The sequence below is a fragment of the Rhineura floridana genome, chromosome 2 (assembly GCF_030035675.1).
Source record: "Rhineura floridana isolate rRhiFlo1 chromosome 2, rRhiFlo1.hap2, whole genome shotgun sequence".
Lineage (NCBI taxonomy): Eukaryota > Metazoa > Chordata > Lepidosauria > Squamata > Rhineuridae > Rhineura > Rhineura floridana.
The window spans coordinates 169170895-169188872 of NC_084481.1; the positions used below are offsets into that span (position 1 = coordinate 169170895).

At 40.3% G+C, this 17978-nt stretch overlaps 1 protein-coding gene across 1 annotated transcript in view; it reads right to left on the minus strand.

Moving 5' to 3' along the window:
- The window catches only part of CHP1 (calcineurin like EF-hand protein 1), a 38238-nt gene that overhangs the window by 9353 nt on the left and 10907 nt on the right, over window positions 1-17978 (minus strand). The window contains exons 2-3 of the mRNA XM_061611405.1: window positions 16860-16932; window positions 498-578 (exon numbers count right to left, since the gene is read on the minus strand). Of these exons, the coding sequence (XP_061467389.1) occupies window positions 498-578; window positions 16860-16932 (154 nt within the window). The remainder of the gene's footprint in view (window positions 1-497; window positions 579-16859; window positions 16933-17978) is intronic.

A 17978-nucleotide genomic window follows, 5' to 3' on the forward strand; every position in this document is an offset into this window, starting at 1 on the left:
TATCACTTCACACACAGTTTATTTTGGCATATACGAAAACAACAAGCCTTTTAAGTAGAGAGTATCCTAATCTGCATCTGTGTTGGAACTGATTTTTAATATTTTTTTTAAAAAAAATGTTTTTAAAGCTTTTAAAAATGTTTTTAAAGAAGTTTTGTTTTAATGTTTTTAATTGTTTGCCACCCTGGGCAGCTACTGGGAGAAAGGGCGCGATATAAAAAAATAAATACTAGCTGAGAGATAAAAATGGTTTCTGGCACTATTTGATAAATGTGGCAGAAAATAAAAAGAAGTCAATCTAAATCTAAGAAATATCTAATGTTAACAAAGCTTTAATTTGAGTAGCTAGTAACTGAAGCTCCAATCCCTAATTTTGTATCTGAAATCTAGATTGTTTTTGGGGCCTAGAATTTAAGAATCCACATCTTAGATTTATATTAAAAGCATTCTGCACCAAACAACTAAATCTAATTTAGAACATACATTGTGGAACTTACCCTTCTGGAAAAAAGGCATTGATAATCCGGTCCCCCAGTGGGTTGATGGCAAGTTCTGGAATGCGTTGGAAATCTTCATGGCTACAGGTTCAAGGAAATCTACATCAGTTCTTCAGCAAAAGAAAATCTTTGAACATCCATGTTAAACATTCATTTTTTGTACAGGGCTGATTACTAGTTATGGTTCAGACATCAAATAGCTATGACTGATTTTGTTTTGCAAGTGATAAGGTAAGGATCAACAATGCCAAGCTCAGTAATAATCAGCACTCATTGATCATGAAAATACTAAACCTCACATGACAAAAACTTTTTAATCTGCATTGCTGCAACTGTGCAGTGATTTACTGAATATGGTCTTTAATTCAGAAATCTGCTAGCTTTCCTAAAATACCAATTATCTCAGCTTTCTTTTTTTTTTTAAAGAAACCCCTGTATTATAATGAAAATCTGTTATAGCTTTTGGCGGAGTAGTAACACAGGGATTTTCCTGGGGCACCCAGTTATCCCAAGGAAGTAGCTACACAGCCATTCTGAATGCAATAGTTTTGTATTCCCCCTGCCCTGTTTTGATCTCTTCTGCTCCCAATATCTAGTCACAAGCTTCTTTTTCCAATCTACTGAAATGCAACAAAAACAGAAATGACAAACTGTTAATATCTCCCAATGCTTCAGCCAGAACCAATAGCGCATATTTTAAAAATTCAACATAATATCCAATATACATAAATACCAATCAGGAAAAAAGGTTGACTAGTTTTTCTTTCTTCAGGCTTGTTCCCCAAAAAAGCAAGGAGACAGGCTTTTTCCCCACCTCAGTTTTTTTTAAGCTTCACACTTTAGGTGAATAGATAAGGTGGAATGCAATATAGCATTAAGCCTTTTGTTCTGTCAGTGGAAGGATTTTTCCTTGTACAATGGAATGTTCCTCTCCTCCCCCATGCACCCCCCCCAATTTTTAAAGGGTTTTCCCAACCCCCTGGAGCAGATTTGGGGAGGGTGCAAGGTGTGTGTGAGGGGGGAGAGCAGGGAAAGTTCCACCGCACAAGCAGAAATCCTTGCACTGATGAGATGCAGTAGATGAATACCACCAATAGCTTTTGTATTCAGCTTCACCACTGACTAGGAATGCTCTGCTTTTCTCAGAATGTTTAAAATCCAAAGTTCGCAACCTTATACAGGGATAGGGAACAAAGCTCAGAATTCATATTCTAGCCAAATTATTTACATGTGTTCCATAACAGATTGCTATAGAATGTTTTTGGTTGTATGCTTTTGAATTTTTAGTTCATAACACTTTGCCCTATCAATAACGAATCCCTATTTGTATTATTTATGTACAGCTATATAAAGCCATCCTGAAAGAAGGCTACAGCTCAGTACTCTGTTATGCATATTAAAGTTCAGTTCAATTCCTGAGGCAGGGAACCAGAGCAAGCAATAGTTAAAAAATTACCCCCACACCCACAAAAAGCTATCTGATACCAGTTTAACTTTGGCTGTTGAATGCAAGCCAGAAGAAGAAATTTTTACAGCTGTTCTGAAAAGTATTCGGGCTTGGACTTTGACAGATACCTAGGTGAAGGTTCATCTCCTCTAGAGGACATGTGAGGCAGCCAACAAGAATGACTTTCTACATATCTTTTCTGTTTCGACTTGGCACATAGATGGCACAGTTAAAGCAGTGGTTTCAGTTAATCTTAACTAAAATGATGATACAAAAGTAGGAGTATGTTGTTTACTTAAGATCTAGCTTCTCTCTCTGTGCCCCCTCCACTCCCCAGGTTTACATCACTCCACTTCTATCTTGCAACTAAGACCACATCCAATGCACACTTCAGTTCTACTGATTTCTGCAAGACTTGCTTCTTAGTCCATATGCACTGGATACTCCATCCTACCTATGATTTCTCAGTGTTTACACTACACAAAGGTTATAACTATGCAAAGAATATAAAGGAAATCTGAATAAGAAGGAATTAATTTGTACTTGCTGGGTAAATCAGACATCTAATAGGATTTTAAACTGCATATATTCATTACTTAGCATGACAGTGTTTTTCAGCCTGCCATATCAGATTCACAGAACCTGGACATAGTTTGTTTGGGCATATTGTATTTTCCACTTTTGCTCTGAAACATATCACCCTGATGTTTTGACTCATGAACAACTGTCCATAGTATACTTCTGTACTCCATGGTTCACAAACTATAATGATGGATTGCTGAAAGAGTTGAATTAAAAGCAACACATTTCCTATAGTTACAAGTTTGTCTCAGTGCATGCTATGTAGAAAGACCACTGGAATCTTGCCATTTTAAGAACATTAACACTATGTGTGACCTCTGGAATGTGGCACAACTATTTTTGTCCATAAGAACTGTCACAGGAAAATCCACTGGGAAACAAAATATATGCAAAACCTGTTGGTCAGTGAAGCATGCTGTGAGACTCACAGACAGGGTTTTTAGCAAAGAGAGTGAAACCTGAAGCAGAAGGGTTAAGCTGTGAGAACAGAGCGCCAGTTTGCCAAGGTCAGTAGCTGGCTGGGAAGCATGATAAGGTGGGATGTTTGGAAAAGCTCAGAGTGTGGGGGAAAATGTCTGTGAAGAGAACTGTGTCTAATGTCTTTGCCTAGTAAAGACTCTTACAAGAAACTTGCCTGGCCTGGCTTATTCCTGTTCTATGCGGCTCTTGGATTCCATCCTTGTATGATCTACACACGCACACACGCAACAGGGGTTATGGGCCCAGCTTATCATACATGGTAGCGGGTTCGAGAGCTGTTGACGTGACGTTGTTGCAGAGAGAAACAAAGTGCAAGTAAGAGGCAAGTAAGAGTGGGCAACATGGCTGGAAACCTGTTATCCGGGATGCCGATGGAGAGACTGAATGCTGTAAACTACTCCAGCTGGAAATGGAGAATGAGAGCAGTTCTGATTAAAGAAGATTTGAATGATGTCGTAGAAAACCCCCCTCCGGCAGCTCCTTCAGCAGCGTGGTTGAAGAAAGACGAGAAAGCGAAGGCTTTTATTACTCTGGGGCTGTCTGATTCTCAACTGTTGCTGGTGAGTAATGAGCCGACAGCTAATCAGATGTGGGAGAAGCTAAGAGCCGCTCATGTGCAGCAAACTGCTGGGAGCAGGCTGTGTTTAGCACGGAAACTTTATCAGATGCGTTTTACAGATGAAGTGAATATGACAGAGCATCTGGCTGAATTTCGTAGATTAAATGCTGAGCTGCAAGATAGAGGAGTGCATCATAGTGACATTCAGATGGTCTATATACTGTTATCTTCATTTGATCAAAAATGGGACGTCATGGTCTCTAGCCTGGAAACTTTACCCGACGGACATCTGAATTTGGACTTTGTAGAACAGAAACTTCAACAAGAGTGGAATAGAAGACAAGAGAATAAGAAAACAGAGTTGAAAGAGACTGTGGCTGTACAACAACAACAAAATCAAAGAAGCAGGCAAGAGAATAAAATATGTTACTTTTGTGGGTCCCGTGGACATATACAGAGACATTGTTTAAAGAAGAGGAATAACAGGGGCTTTGAAAGTCAGAGAACAAGTGTGAACTTTGTTACTAAGGAGGACAATAAACTCATTAACTCTAAGTGGCTTCTTGACAGTGGAGCGTCTAATTGCCTAATCACAGACTCTAGTTTATTTTACACTTCAAAGCCGACACAGGAGAAGATTTATCTGGCTGACGGATCGTCTCAGGACGCGATTGCAAAAGGCACGCTCAGGTTACGTACTTTGGGAACTATATTAACAGATGTATTATTAGTTTCTGGTTTAAAATATAACATTCTATCAGTAAGAAAATTGGCTCAAATAGGTTGTAAAGTTACATTTGAAGGGGATAGATGTTTTGTGAGAAAAGATGGTGAAATATGCATGCAAGGGAAATTACAGAACCAAATGTTTATGGTTGAGTGCAATCTTGATAAACACACGTGTGCTTGGATAGGAGTTAATAAAGATAAACATGATAATTGTTTCCATGAATGGCACAGAAAATTAGCACACGCACATTTCGAAAAGGTACAAAACACCCCAAAGCATAGTCAAGATTTGAAGTTAACACATTGTGAGCATGTGGATGAGTGTGAGGTATGCTATAAAACAAAAATGACTGTGACTCCAGTAAATAAGAGCTGTGAAAGCACAACCACTGAACCCTATCAGCTCATACATGTGGATTTGGCTGGACCTTTCCAGTGCTCAAAAGGTGGAGCAAGGTTTTATTTAGTGATTGTGGATGACTTCTCCAGATTTACACATGTGTTCTTATTGAAAAAGAAAAGTGAAGCAGAAGAGAAATTGAAGGCATTTATACAGAGGACAGAGACACAATATGGGGTTGTTATCAAAAATATCAGATCAGATCGGGGTGGAGAATTTACCAGTAATTCATTTAAAACATATTTGGAAAAGAAGGGAATAATACAGAGTCTCACTGCTCCCTTCAGCCCATCCTCCAACGGAACTGCAGAGAGGAGGAACCGGTCATTGCAGGATTCAATGAGAGCCATGCTAGCAGATGCAGATATGAATAACACTTATTGGGGTGAATGTATTCTGTACACTGTTTATATTCAGAACCGTCTCATGCACAGAACAATAGGCATGTCTCCCTATGAGAAACTGACTGGAAGAAAACCCAGGGTGAAACACATAGAACGTTTTGGGGCTAAATGCTGGGTACATGTTGCAAAACAGAAAATACATGGTAAATTAGGCTCAAGAGCTCAGGCAGGACGCATTTTGGGATTTCAGAATTCATACTATAGAGTTTGGTTGCCTGAGAAACAACAAGTAGTGTTAAGCAGAAGCATAAAGGTGATAGATAAACCTTGGAGAGACAGTCAAACAGTTATCCTAGATAGTGCAAGCAAGCAGGAAGCAGCAGATGTTCCTTTTGGGCAGCAAATTCCATTAAGAACTGCATTGACTGATCTAATACACGGTGGCAAACGTACTGTAAAAAGGCTGAGAGGTGAAGACATGGCAATGCAAGATACAGAAATGCCAAGTACCAGTGCAGGAACAGGTGCAGGTCCAAGTAAAATAGAGAGTGAGGAAGAAATGGAAATAGATAATGTTAGAAGATCAGAAAGAAAAACGAAAGGTCAACCACCTCAGAGATTCACATTTAATGTTACACAACAGAATAATGAAACAGATACATATCCAGTAGAATGGGAAAAAGAAGGACCAATAGATAAAGAAACAATGGATCTCATGTGGAAGTTTTGTGTTGAGGAATGAAATATAAATGTATTATCAAATGAAAGTGAACAAAATGACTCTGTGAAACTTGTGTGAATAAAGAAATAAAGAAACAAGAACTGAACTGAAAATGTAAATAGAAACTGTAAGAAAACAAACCATGTACTGATATGTATTGTAATGAAAAAGTTAATATTGTAGAAATGTAATGATGAACAATGAAGTTTTGTAATCTGTGAGTCTCAGGTGGGGGCTGTTGGTCAGTGAAGCATGCTGTGAGACTCACAGACAGGGTTTTTAGCAAAGAGAGTGAAACCTGAAGCAGAAGGGTTAAGCTGTGAGAACAGAGCGCCAGTTTGCCAAGGTCAGTAGCTGGCTGGGAAGCATGATAAGGTGGGACGTTTGGAAAAGCTCAGAGTGTGGGGGAAATGTCTGAAGAGAACTGTGTCTAATGTCTTTGCCTAGTAAAGACTCTTACAAGAAACTTGCCTGGCCTGGCTTATTCCTGTTCTATGCGGCTGTTGGATTCCATCCTTGTATGATCTACACACGCACACACGCAACAAAACCTGATGTGTTGACACTACAGTAGGGATAGGCAGATTTGGGGGGGGAGGGGTGTCACTCCTGATTTAATGGAATACCAGCTTCCCTTAGGCATCAAGTGCCAAGTAAGCCAGGATATGGTCAAATGGCTTTCACCTCATTATTATTTAAATCAAATAAATTCTATTCCCCAGCTCAAACAGCAATTGTTCTCCTTTGATGCAACCATAGTTGCTGGCTCCCATGCATAAGCCAAGCCACTAGCAACTGGGAATGAGTTCCAAAGGAAAACAACTCTTCTAAAACCTGTTTTTTGCCATTGGGAAGGATGGAAAAATGAGTCCTGTTTGTATGTCTGTTCATTCAGGAGTGAGTCAGTAGACAAAGTCAATGCTGCTGGCTCTTCAGACCTTGCTAAAACTGAAATATATCCCCTCACAAAGATTAGTTGCCAACTAGAAGGATGGTTGTTGGCATGTTAGGTAAAAAAAAACCCTGCACAGCCATTCTACAAACATATCCCAAACTGTGTGAATTCTGAAAATAATTATTTTTGAGAAAGAACAATTAAGACTTTTGAAAGGTAAAAAGTAAAGAAGCTGCATCAGAAAATTCAACATTGTTTGTGTACCTTTTTTATACAGTACAGTTCCCATTAGTAGTAACCCTTATCAACTTACCTATCTAGTTCCTAGCAATATGACCTTCCATTATGATAATACCAAATAACATTTCCTATACCTAGAATGGACTCCTTTACCCAAAACTGCTAATAGCATCACTATGGGAGTACTCACCAATGATACAGACCACCCGCTTGCCCAAGATAGCAGGAGAAATGAAACCATCCTCCACACTCATCTCCAAAAGACCCAAGACAAAGTTCCAGCAAATTCAAGTTTCCAGAGTACCGAGACAGCAATTCTCTACAAACCATAATCCCTATTGATAACTTCCCAGTTTTGGTGTGGTTGTTTGTTGCCTGCACACCTCTACACAATGTGCATGCCTACACACACTAGATGTGTGTATGTGCATGTCACATATGTTTACATACAAATGCTGACAAGTGCATACATGTGTATCCTAGTGCAAAAGTGGACAAAAGTTTGTATACAAATGGACACTTTTCCCCAGGTAGAGGGGAAAGGGCACAGGAATTAGGTAAGTCTTCTTTACAGTCTCAGAGGATGGTAACAAAGCAATAAAAATGTCAGAAAAACAATGGGGATCCTTTCTGCTTTTGCTCCAACTGCTACGAATTAGCATAGCCCCCAACTTCTAACTACCTATATGTAAGTTAGAGAATGTCCAAATTCACTATGGTGTATTTCAGGAAATTTAAGTCTGCTACAACCTTTAACGTCTTTTTTTTTTTAGAAGCAAGCAAGGTTATTCTGTTCTCAGTTGATAATCAGAGCCAGGCAAGTCTAGTGACTTGGAGCCAAACTAGAGGTGACCCAGGAAATCTGTGAACAGGATCTTCCATTTCATCTTTCTCAATTTAAAAGCAGATGGGATAGGGGAAAATTTGGATAAGGACACAGTGGTGGGGGAGGAGTTTTGAACCTTTTACCTTGGGCCATTTCCCTAATTTAACCTGCACACTGTAAATTACTATTTGTCCAGAAGAGGAAAGCAGCAATTTCTAGGAAAAGATTCAAACTGGGGAAATGGTGCAGGGGAAAAGTTTAACGTACCACTCTCCAAGTAATCCAACCCCCCCCCCCGGTTCCAACCAGTGTGCCTAATATATGAAAAACAGCACCTTTCACACTACATGTGTAAATCAGAATCCCAGCATTCTAAACTTTTTATTAACATACATTCCCCGTGTTTGAAGATTCAGCTTATGTAATTTAAATGCAAGGCATCTGCTTCCAATTTCTGTGTTTTATGGCTCAGTTTAAGGTTAAAAATTAACCACATCTAACTATTGCCTTTAAAATCTCTTTCTGCCATTGTTACTAGCATTAAATATGCCATTTTGCTCATGAATGGGACATTATCCAGTAAGAATGCTAACTGGAAAACTCTGCACATGTCATAAAAGTAAATGAATACGGAAAAGCAAGTTTGCTGTATCTACTTAAATCTTAGTTTAGCAAAACCCACTCCACCTGGCTTAGGCTGGAATTTACAAGGAAATGTTTTCTTCTCTTTTGTTCACATGTCATAGCAACATTATCCGGTAGGATCTACCCAATAATTAACAGCTTTTTGAAGCATAGTTGCATGCTTTAGTCACACTTATTCTGAATCATGGAGACATATCTTTTAGTCAGTCAGCCACTGTGTCAAACTATATACTTTGCAGACACAGTAGTATATTTATACATAGTGGGGCATGCCTTAAGCAAGAGATCCACCTTCTGTAACATCTGTACCAAAGCATTACCACATATTTGATAAAAAAATAATCATATGGATTTACAGCCATGTACACACACCATATTTGATGAAGTGTGCAAAACAAGTGGAGCAGAGCAGGGGAAGAGCCAGAGAAGAGGAGACATGTGAAGGTTGTGAATGGTGAAATAACATTCCACCCTGGTCCTGGACACCAAAACAGCAATTAATGAGGTGCAGAATCATTTTGCCTTTAAAGTGAAATAAACAAAATATATGTCCAAACTTATCATGTAGAGAAGTAAGGAAGTGCTAATTAGGGGCAACAATGGAAAACGGAATGAGGTGTTGACTTCACCTATTTTCTGTGGCAGAATGTGCAAAACCAAGCTGGTGCAGTCTTACCTCTAGTGGCTAGGCAAGGCATGTACTAACTGTTTAAGGAAAAGTAGATACACACTACAGACAGTTGACAAGAGGGACAGGAAAGGTAGACAGAGTGGAGTAAAAACTGATCTGCAATGTATTTCACCTGGATACTCCATGGAAAAATGTTGTAAAGATTAGATTAGAGCACACAGGCAGCTGTTTTGTAAGTCATCTGCAAATGCCCATCATGCCCAAATATCATGGAGACAATTTGAGCATTAGTGATCACATAAGCTCAAATGTTTCTGTATTCTATGCATCCTTAATCAAATTAGTTGCATTTTCTTTAAAGTGTTAAGGCTATGTTTAGCTTAACCCCTTGCTGGATCATCACCTTGTAGTGGTGAGTGGGCTTGTGTGTTCCAATGACCCTATGAACGATGCCGTCGGGAATCATGTACTCCCAGCAGGGTCACCCACAGCGGTAAGGTCAAGGGAGAAGAACCAGACAAAGAATGATCCAAGAATGTCCTCAACAGCAAAACAGGTGGAGGATAAACAATGTGTATGTTACAACGGCTGTGAAGGTGGATGAAGGCTGCAGCAGATAAAAGACTTCCAGCCGTCGTGGTATCCATGCGATTGGATCACAGCCTTTTTCTGTCAAGATTGTGTGTTGATCGTTGCACGTCGATCTCCCCACATAAAACAAATTCATGCACAGGCGTCCTCCAACCAAACCAAACGTCCCATGGCGACTGGCGACAGGGGCAGGACTGTGAAATCCGGAAGCCCCTAGTCATGGACCGGCACATGGGTGGTGGATACAGACTCAGTCATCCTGGCTGAAGGACCAAGGCAGTTAAGTAGTTCGGCAGCTACATCCATGACTGAGCAGTCCTATTCAGGAACCACTCTGCTCACCCCGTATGGGGAGGGGGCTAGAAAAGGTGCCCTAAACATAGTCTGCCTCATCTCTCTCCCTGACTGGATTACCGCATCCAGTGGGGTCACCACTTAGCGGTCGCAAAAGACAACTGAATTTTGGAACATGGAATATACGGACATTGCTGGACAATACATATAGTGAACGTCCTGAATGCAGGACTGCCATCATCGCAAGGGAGTTGAGACATTTTAATATTGACATAGCAGCACTCCAAGAAACTCGAAAGAGCAGGAGGACAACTGAAGGAAGAAAAAGGAGGTTATACCTTCTTCTGGAAAGGACTGCCTGAACAAGAACGACGAATACATGGAGTAGGCTTTGCTATTAAAAATAATCTTGTGAAGCTCTTGTCAGAAGTTCCTATTGGCATTAATGAACGACTCTCAACTCTCTGGTTAAAACTTGCCAAAAGCCAGCAGGCAACTATTCTAGGTGCTTAAACACCAACATTAGATGCTGATGAAGACATCAAGGAATTTTTTTATAACCAGCTGGACACCATCTTATCAGAGATACCTAAGGAGGATAAAATTATCCTCTTGGGCGATTTCAATGCAAGAGTTGGGCGTGATTTCGATTTATGGCCAGAAACCATTGGGAAAGGAAGAGTTGGCAATAGCAACCTGAATGGAATTCTACTTCTGACTAAATGTGCAGAGCATAATCTTGTTATTACAAACACACTTTCACCAGAAAAATAAATGTAAAACATCATGGAAGCACCTTCAATCAAACACTGGCATCTCCTGGACTACGTAATTGTCCGTGCCAGAGATTGTCGTGATGTACTCATCACTAGGGCCATGACGAGTGCTGATGATTGCTGGGCGGATCACCAATTAATTCGATCCACTATGGCCATTAATATTGTTCCTCAACCAAGGAAGAAAACCAAGGCGTAAAATGAACATGCATGCCCTTCAAGATCCTATTAAACGAGCCTGCTTCCAAACAACTCTCAAGAAACATCTACCAAGGGAACTTCCTGAAAATGTCGAGGAACACTGGATTAAACTGAAGACATCCATTAGTTTAGCATGTGAACAAACTAATGGATACCAAACTAAGAAACATCAGGACTGGTTTGATGAGAATGATAGTGAAATTGAATATATCATAGACAAGAAAAGCCTTCCAGATATGGCAGAAAAACATTAACTTAATTCAGCCAGATAGGCGACTCACAAATAAAATTTTATTATTTTATTATTATAACTGTGCTGCTAAGAAAAAATCTATGCCAGTGCAAAGGCTGAGGTCCAAAGAAGAACTAGAGAACTTAAGAATGCCTGGTAGATAAAGAAAGCTCAAGAAATCCAGCACTTTGCAGATGCTCACAATGCAAGGGGCTTTTCTAATACTACAAAGGCCAACTATGGACCAACAAATTACAGTACAAATCCCTTACGTTCAATGGATGGTACCAAACTTCTTAAAGAGAAAGTCTATTGCACTGCACTAGAAAGAGCGTTACCACAACCTCCTTAATCGTAACTCTATTGTGGCTGGTGAGGTCTTCTCACAAATTCCACAACAACAAACTAGAGACGAGTTTGCAGTATCCCCTAATTTGGATGAAGTCAGTAAAGCCATCGATCAAATGAAGAACAACAAAGCTAGTGGATCTGATGGGATTCCTGCTGAAGTCTTTAAAGAAGGTGGGCCTGAACTTACACAACAACTTCATAAGCTCATCGAAAAAATCTGGATGATGGAGGAGATCCCAGAAAACTTTAGAGACGCCATAATTATCAACCTTTTTAAGAAGGGTGATAGAACAGATTGTGGGAACTATCGAGGCATTTTTCTTCTTGCTACCGCAGGTAAATTCCTTGCAAGGATCCTCACAAATTGCCTCCTAAAAATCTCAGAGGATGTCCTCCCCGAATCTCAAAATGGTTTCTGCCCTTCCAGGGGGACAGCGGACATGATCTTCACTGCATGACAGCTTCAAGAAAAATGCTGGGAATAGAATCAACCTTTATATATGGCATTTATTGATCTAAGGCCTTTGATACTGTGAATCGAACCACTCTCTGGACCATCCTTCTGAAAACTGGATGCCCTGATAAATTTATGAATATTTTGCAACTTCTTCATGACAACATGACAGCGACAATTTTAGATAACAATGGCTTCCAGAGTGATCCATTCAGAGTTGAATCAGGCGTAAAACAGGGATGTCATTGCTTCTACCTTATTTGCTATCTTCATTGCTATGATTCTACACCTTATTGAGGGGAAGTTCCTACTGGTGTGGAAATCATTTATCGAACAGATGGAAAGCTTTTTAATCACAGTAGGCTGAAAGCAAAAAGTAAGGTAATGCCAACCTGTGTAGCAAAACGTCAATATGCCAATGATAACGTAGTCTCTGCACATTCAGAGAAAGGTCTTCAAACTATCCTAAATGTCTTTGCAGAAGCATATGGAAAGCTTGGGCTCTCACTTATTAAAAAAACCAAAGTGCTTCATCAACAGGTACGAACTAGTCACTCTGTAGCACCATCAATCCAGCTTAATGGTGTGACGCTGGAGAACGTTGATCACTTCCCCTATCTTGGCAGCCATCTCTCTGTAAAAGTTGACATCGATGCTGAAATTCAGTATCGTCTGAGCTCTGCGAGTGCTGCATTTGCCAAATGAAGCGTAGAGTGTTCGAGGATCAGGATATTTGCAGGGAGACCAAAATGCTTATTTACAAAGCCATTGCACTACTGACCTTACTGTACACCTGTGAAAGATGGACAATTTATAAATGCCACTCCCAACTTCTTGGAAGATTCCACCAACGCTGCCTCCGGAGAATTCTGCAAATTACTTGGGAAGACAGATGGACTAACGTTAGCAGTTTGGAAGAAGCAAAGACTACCAGTGTTGAAACAATGATCCTTCAACATCAACTTGGCTGGACTGGCCATGTTGTTCAAATGCCTGATCATCGTCTTCCAAAGCAGCTACTTTACTCCCAACTTAAGGATGGAAAATGGAATATCGGTGGACAGCAAAAGAGGTTTAAAGATGTTCTTAAAGCGAATCTAAAAAATGTAACATGAGCATCGAGAACTGGGAAGTCTTGGCCCATGAATGTCCCAAATGGAGGTCAGCTATTATCAAAGGTGCTATGGACTTCGAAGAAGCATGAATACAGGGCGAACAGGACAAACGAGCTAAGTGGAAGGCACGTCAAACAAATCCTCATTGCAACCATCTTCTATCTGGAAACCTATGTCCTCAATGTGGGAGGCTGTGCGGATCCAGAATTGGCCTCCACAGTCACTTACGGACCCACTGTTAAAGACCTTATCTTGGAAGACAATCTTACTCGGCGACGAGTGATCACAAATGAGTGAATGAAATGAATGAAGGCTATGTTTAGCCTACATTCACTGTTCTGGAAAATTATACACATGCTGATACATATGAGTCAATGACACATTTTCTCTTTTTTTAGTATGTTATGGCAAAGTTTCAAGCACTAATCTTCAACCAAAAATATTTTATCTTTACGTATAAGAAAAAGAAGAAAATGAAAAATTAAGACATAATTATTGCAATCTCAAGGTCCAATTCCCACATTAGTTTTGGAGGTGGTAAATTACCCCAGAAATTATCTCAAAAAATAATGGATAAACATCATGTGAACTCTCCTCAAGTCATTAGAAACCATGAGAACTTATCTAAAATCTATGGCCTTTATACGTTTAAATCACATAGTGAAAACACTTGTTTATGTTGTCCAGAATAAATAAGTTGATTCAACAGAAAAATAGAACGTTTGCTTCAGTTCCTAGTTTTTAGATAGGTCACTTAGGCTTGATTCTTACTTTACAGTACCGTTAGATATTCACTGCTCAAATTTTGCATAATTTCCCTTGTTTGATTTGTTGCTATGATTTAAAAAGGAAAATTGACAAAAGGCAAGTTTATTAAGTCACGTGAGTTATCCTGTCTCACTCTGCTGACCTAAAAATCCACAATTAATATTGCTAGCATTGTTGAAATCTATTTACATAGGCTTTTTAAAACTGTTAGTTTCTAGACGTTCCTGTCCTTCCACCTTTAATAGTAAACTAACTCGCACCTAAAGTTGTAACTATTTCCAAATCTCTCTGTAATCCTCTCTCTTGAGAGTGAGAGAATAATTAACTCTAGCTATGTGAGCCATATATTTTATTTTTATTTATTTATTATTTGATTTATATCCCGCCCTTCCTCCCGGCAGGAGCCCAGGGCAGCAAACAGAAACGCTAAAAAACACTTTAAATCATAAAAGACCTTAAAATACATTAAAACAAAACGTCAAAAACATTAAAAAAAACTTTAAAAAAATCTTTTATTAAAAAAGGGTTAAAAACATATTAAAGAAAACATATTAAAAGCAATTCTAACACAGACGCAGACTGGAACAGGTCTCAGCTTAAAAGGCTTGTTGAAAGAGGAAAGTCTTCAAAAGGTGCCGAAAAGATAGCAGAGATATTTGCCTAATATTTAAGGGGAGGGAATTCCACAGGGTAGGTGCTGCCACACTAAAGGCCCGTTTCCTATATTGTGCAGAACGAACCTCCTGATAAGATGGTATCTGCAGGAGGCCCTCACCTGCAGAGCACCATGATCGACTGGGTATATAAGGGATAAGACGGTCTTTCAGGTATCCTGGTCCCAAGCTGTATAGGGCTTTGTACACCAAAACTAGAACCTTGAACTTGGCCCGGTAGCAAATGGGCAGCCAGTGCAATTTTTTCAGCAGCGGGGTGACATGTTGGCCTGCCCCAATGAGCAGTCTTGCCACTGCATTTTGCATCAGCTGCAGCTTCCGGACCAACCTCAAGGGCAGCCCCACATGGACCGCATTACAGTAATCCAGCCTGGAGGTTACCAGTGTGTGGACAACAGTGGTCAGGCTATCCTGGTCCAGAAACGGCCGCAGCTGTCTCACCAGCTGAAGATGGTAAAAGGCACTCCTAGCCACTGAGGTCACCTGGGCCTCTAGCGACAAAGATAGATCCAGGAGCACCCCCAGACTACAGACCTGCTCTTTCAGAGGGAGTACAACCCCATCCAAAGCAGAGAACTGACCAATTATCTCAACTCGGGAACCACCAGCCCACAGCACCTCCGTCTTGCTAGGATTCAGACTCAGTTTTGAAGTATTTAAGGGAGAACCTATTACTGTGCTGGTGTAAAACCTGGGTTTGATCAGTGCCTAGATGGGCAATTGTAGAAGAACCATATATACACTACCCTGGGTTCCAGGACAGAAAAAAGGCAGGATGTAAATGTAACAAATAAGATATAAACAGAACTAGACTTCTGTAAAAAAAAATTGTTTTGACATGAACCTCTACATTCAGTTTGATGCGGGATATCATCAGTATGGTATTTTAGCCACTCTGACTGGTCCGGGAAGTTGAGAAATAGTCACTTGCTCAGGAAGCAGCCAAAGAGGGATTCAAAGTCAAGGGGTATTTTGAACTTTTGTTTCTTATAGTCAGTCCCAACATTAACCACCACTCTGGTGGTTTTGCACCTCCATACTTAACATGAATTTATGAACTTTTCTCTAGCTTAAATTGTTTTGCTCAGATTATAAGGGAGACAAGCCCCCACATTGTCTCCCCTATTCTAAGCCAAAACTTCCAGACAGGTAGCTGTATTAGTATTTTGTAGGAACACCAAGGAGTATTATAGCACATTAAAGACTAGCAGATTTATTATTAGGACATGATGAAGTGAGGTCTCATCCATTAATACTTGTTGCCATAATAAAACTGTTAAGTCGTTATGGTGCCACAAGATTCCTTGTTGTTTTTATATGCTGGAAAGCTGATGGAGGAAGAGAGATGGGGATGGGGACAAAAGAAGTATTTGTGGAAGATTTGGAGCCAGGAAATGAAGGGAGGGAAGAGAAATACGTGCCCTGCTTACACTGCTTCTCTGCTCTCAGCTTCCTCCTTGTGAAGCAGCTTTTAAATGGTGTTCCCTTGAAAGCTTTTGCTGAAATGCAGGAAAAGATCAATACTACTACTTCTACAATTATGTGCATTTGTACGTATGTATACTTCACTCACATCAAGTTTCTACCTGTTCTAAATTCATACACTGTGTGTTACATCTCATCACATGACTTGGAGAGTAGGGCAGAGCTCACTTGCCCCACTCCTGTGTCCCCTGGCTCCCACCTCCCCAATCCATGCATGGGAGGGGGGAAGGACTGATAAAGGAAGCCTGCTCCAAGGGCATAAGTTCCTCATACAATTTAGAAACCAGAGTTCTAAATTGCATGGGGAGATTCCATACGTAGATCAGACTCTATTCGTAAGTCCTGCCACCCAACACATGGCCAGCAGGCGACTGTGGCCTCCCTCCCTCCCCCTCATAATCATAATGACATGAAGCACAAAACCTGAACAGGGCTTATGGATTGTATTCAATAATCTTAAACAATAGGAATTCCCCAGTGGTGGCTGGTATTCACTGGGGCTGGTGAGATGGAATGCTGGGAGCCTAATAGTAGGTGAAGGCAGAGCCAATGACAGGTGGAGCCAACTCATTCTACTTTTGATCTCCCTGCTGGGTTCTACAGAAGTAGCACTGAGACTAAGGAGGAGGAAGATGACAGGCAGTGCCACCCCCAGGACTAATTCTAAGTAAGAAGGCAGGCAGATGGGGGCTGGCTGAGAGCAGACTGAGGTTGGTGGGCAGTGCTCCATTTGCCCTAATGTACTAACCTTCTTTGGAATTCTCTGCATCCTCCTCCATACCGCATCTCAGTGTGTGTCCCACCCCCCACCCCAGCAAATCCTCTTCTGGGGATCAGATGACTCTCTGGAAAGGCATGGGATGTGAGGCAGAGACAGTGAGTGGGGAGTCAATACAATAAACCTTTATTAAAGAGTACATACCTAAGAGTGCCATTCTCTCCTTTGTCCAGGCTGGTAAATCGACTGTACAGACGAGTAATCTGACTGTGAGAAACTGAAAAGAGAAATTAAGACTTAAAATAGAACATAAAAATTATAAAACCAATTAATCCACAATACATAGTAAAGTAATTTCATTACAGTGCAGGGGTCAGATCACTGATTTTGCAAGATGTTTACACATTTAAATTACCTCCATTAGGATTTTAAACACATTACTCCTCTATAGGCAAAACATTTTGCAATACAAACACACTTGAAGTTCAGCTAGTGATAAATATCTCAATACACGTATGACATACTAAGATGTTTATTTCATTCTTGCAAGAAAGTGCACAAAAGGTTTATTAGCTTGCTGCCTCCTGATGCCTACATAGTACATGAGTGGCCTAAAACAACCAACTGTCTTTTAGTGACCAAAATCTTCCCTGCCTAGAAGTAATTCTTACTCGCCACAGGCAGCTAGGCAATTGGCAAGTCCAGTTAATGCAAACTAATTAAGTTCAAGAACCTTATTTCATCTTTAGCAGACTGTCCACCCTTCTACTTTCTATTATGCTAATTCCTGGAAGTGTAAATAACTGATAAAACTCAATGGCAAAAGACTCCCAGTTCTAAAAGGAACTGAGCATTATATACACTCTGTGAACATGCCGTGCGTATTGTGCTCTGCCCTTCCTATGCCTAATGAGAATGGAGCTTCCCCTTCCCCGGTGCATAGCAGGTGCAAGCCCATGGTGAGTGCAAAGAGTTAAAGCCTCCATGCCATGGCCCTGATCAAGCTTGTTAAGAGGCACTCGCGCCAGTTATTTGTTTAACAAAAATCAAAAGTGCCCAACACTGGATCTTTTTTGGCCTTCACACAGAATATGGAGAAACTGATTGGTTCCCAATTGGAAAGGATGTGAGACAGGGGTGTATTTTATCACCCTATTTTTTTAGTCTATACGCAAAACATATCATATGGAAAGTGGGACTGGACCAAGATGAAGGAGGTGTGAAAACTGGAGGGAGAAATATCAATAATTTAAGATATGCAGACATACCATACTACTAGTAGAAACCAGTAATGATTTGAAATGAATGCTGATGAAAGTTAAA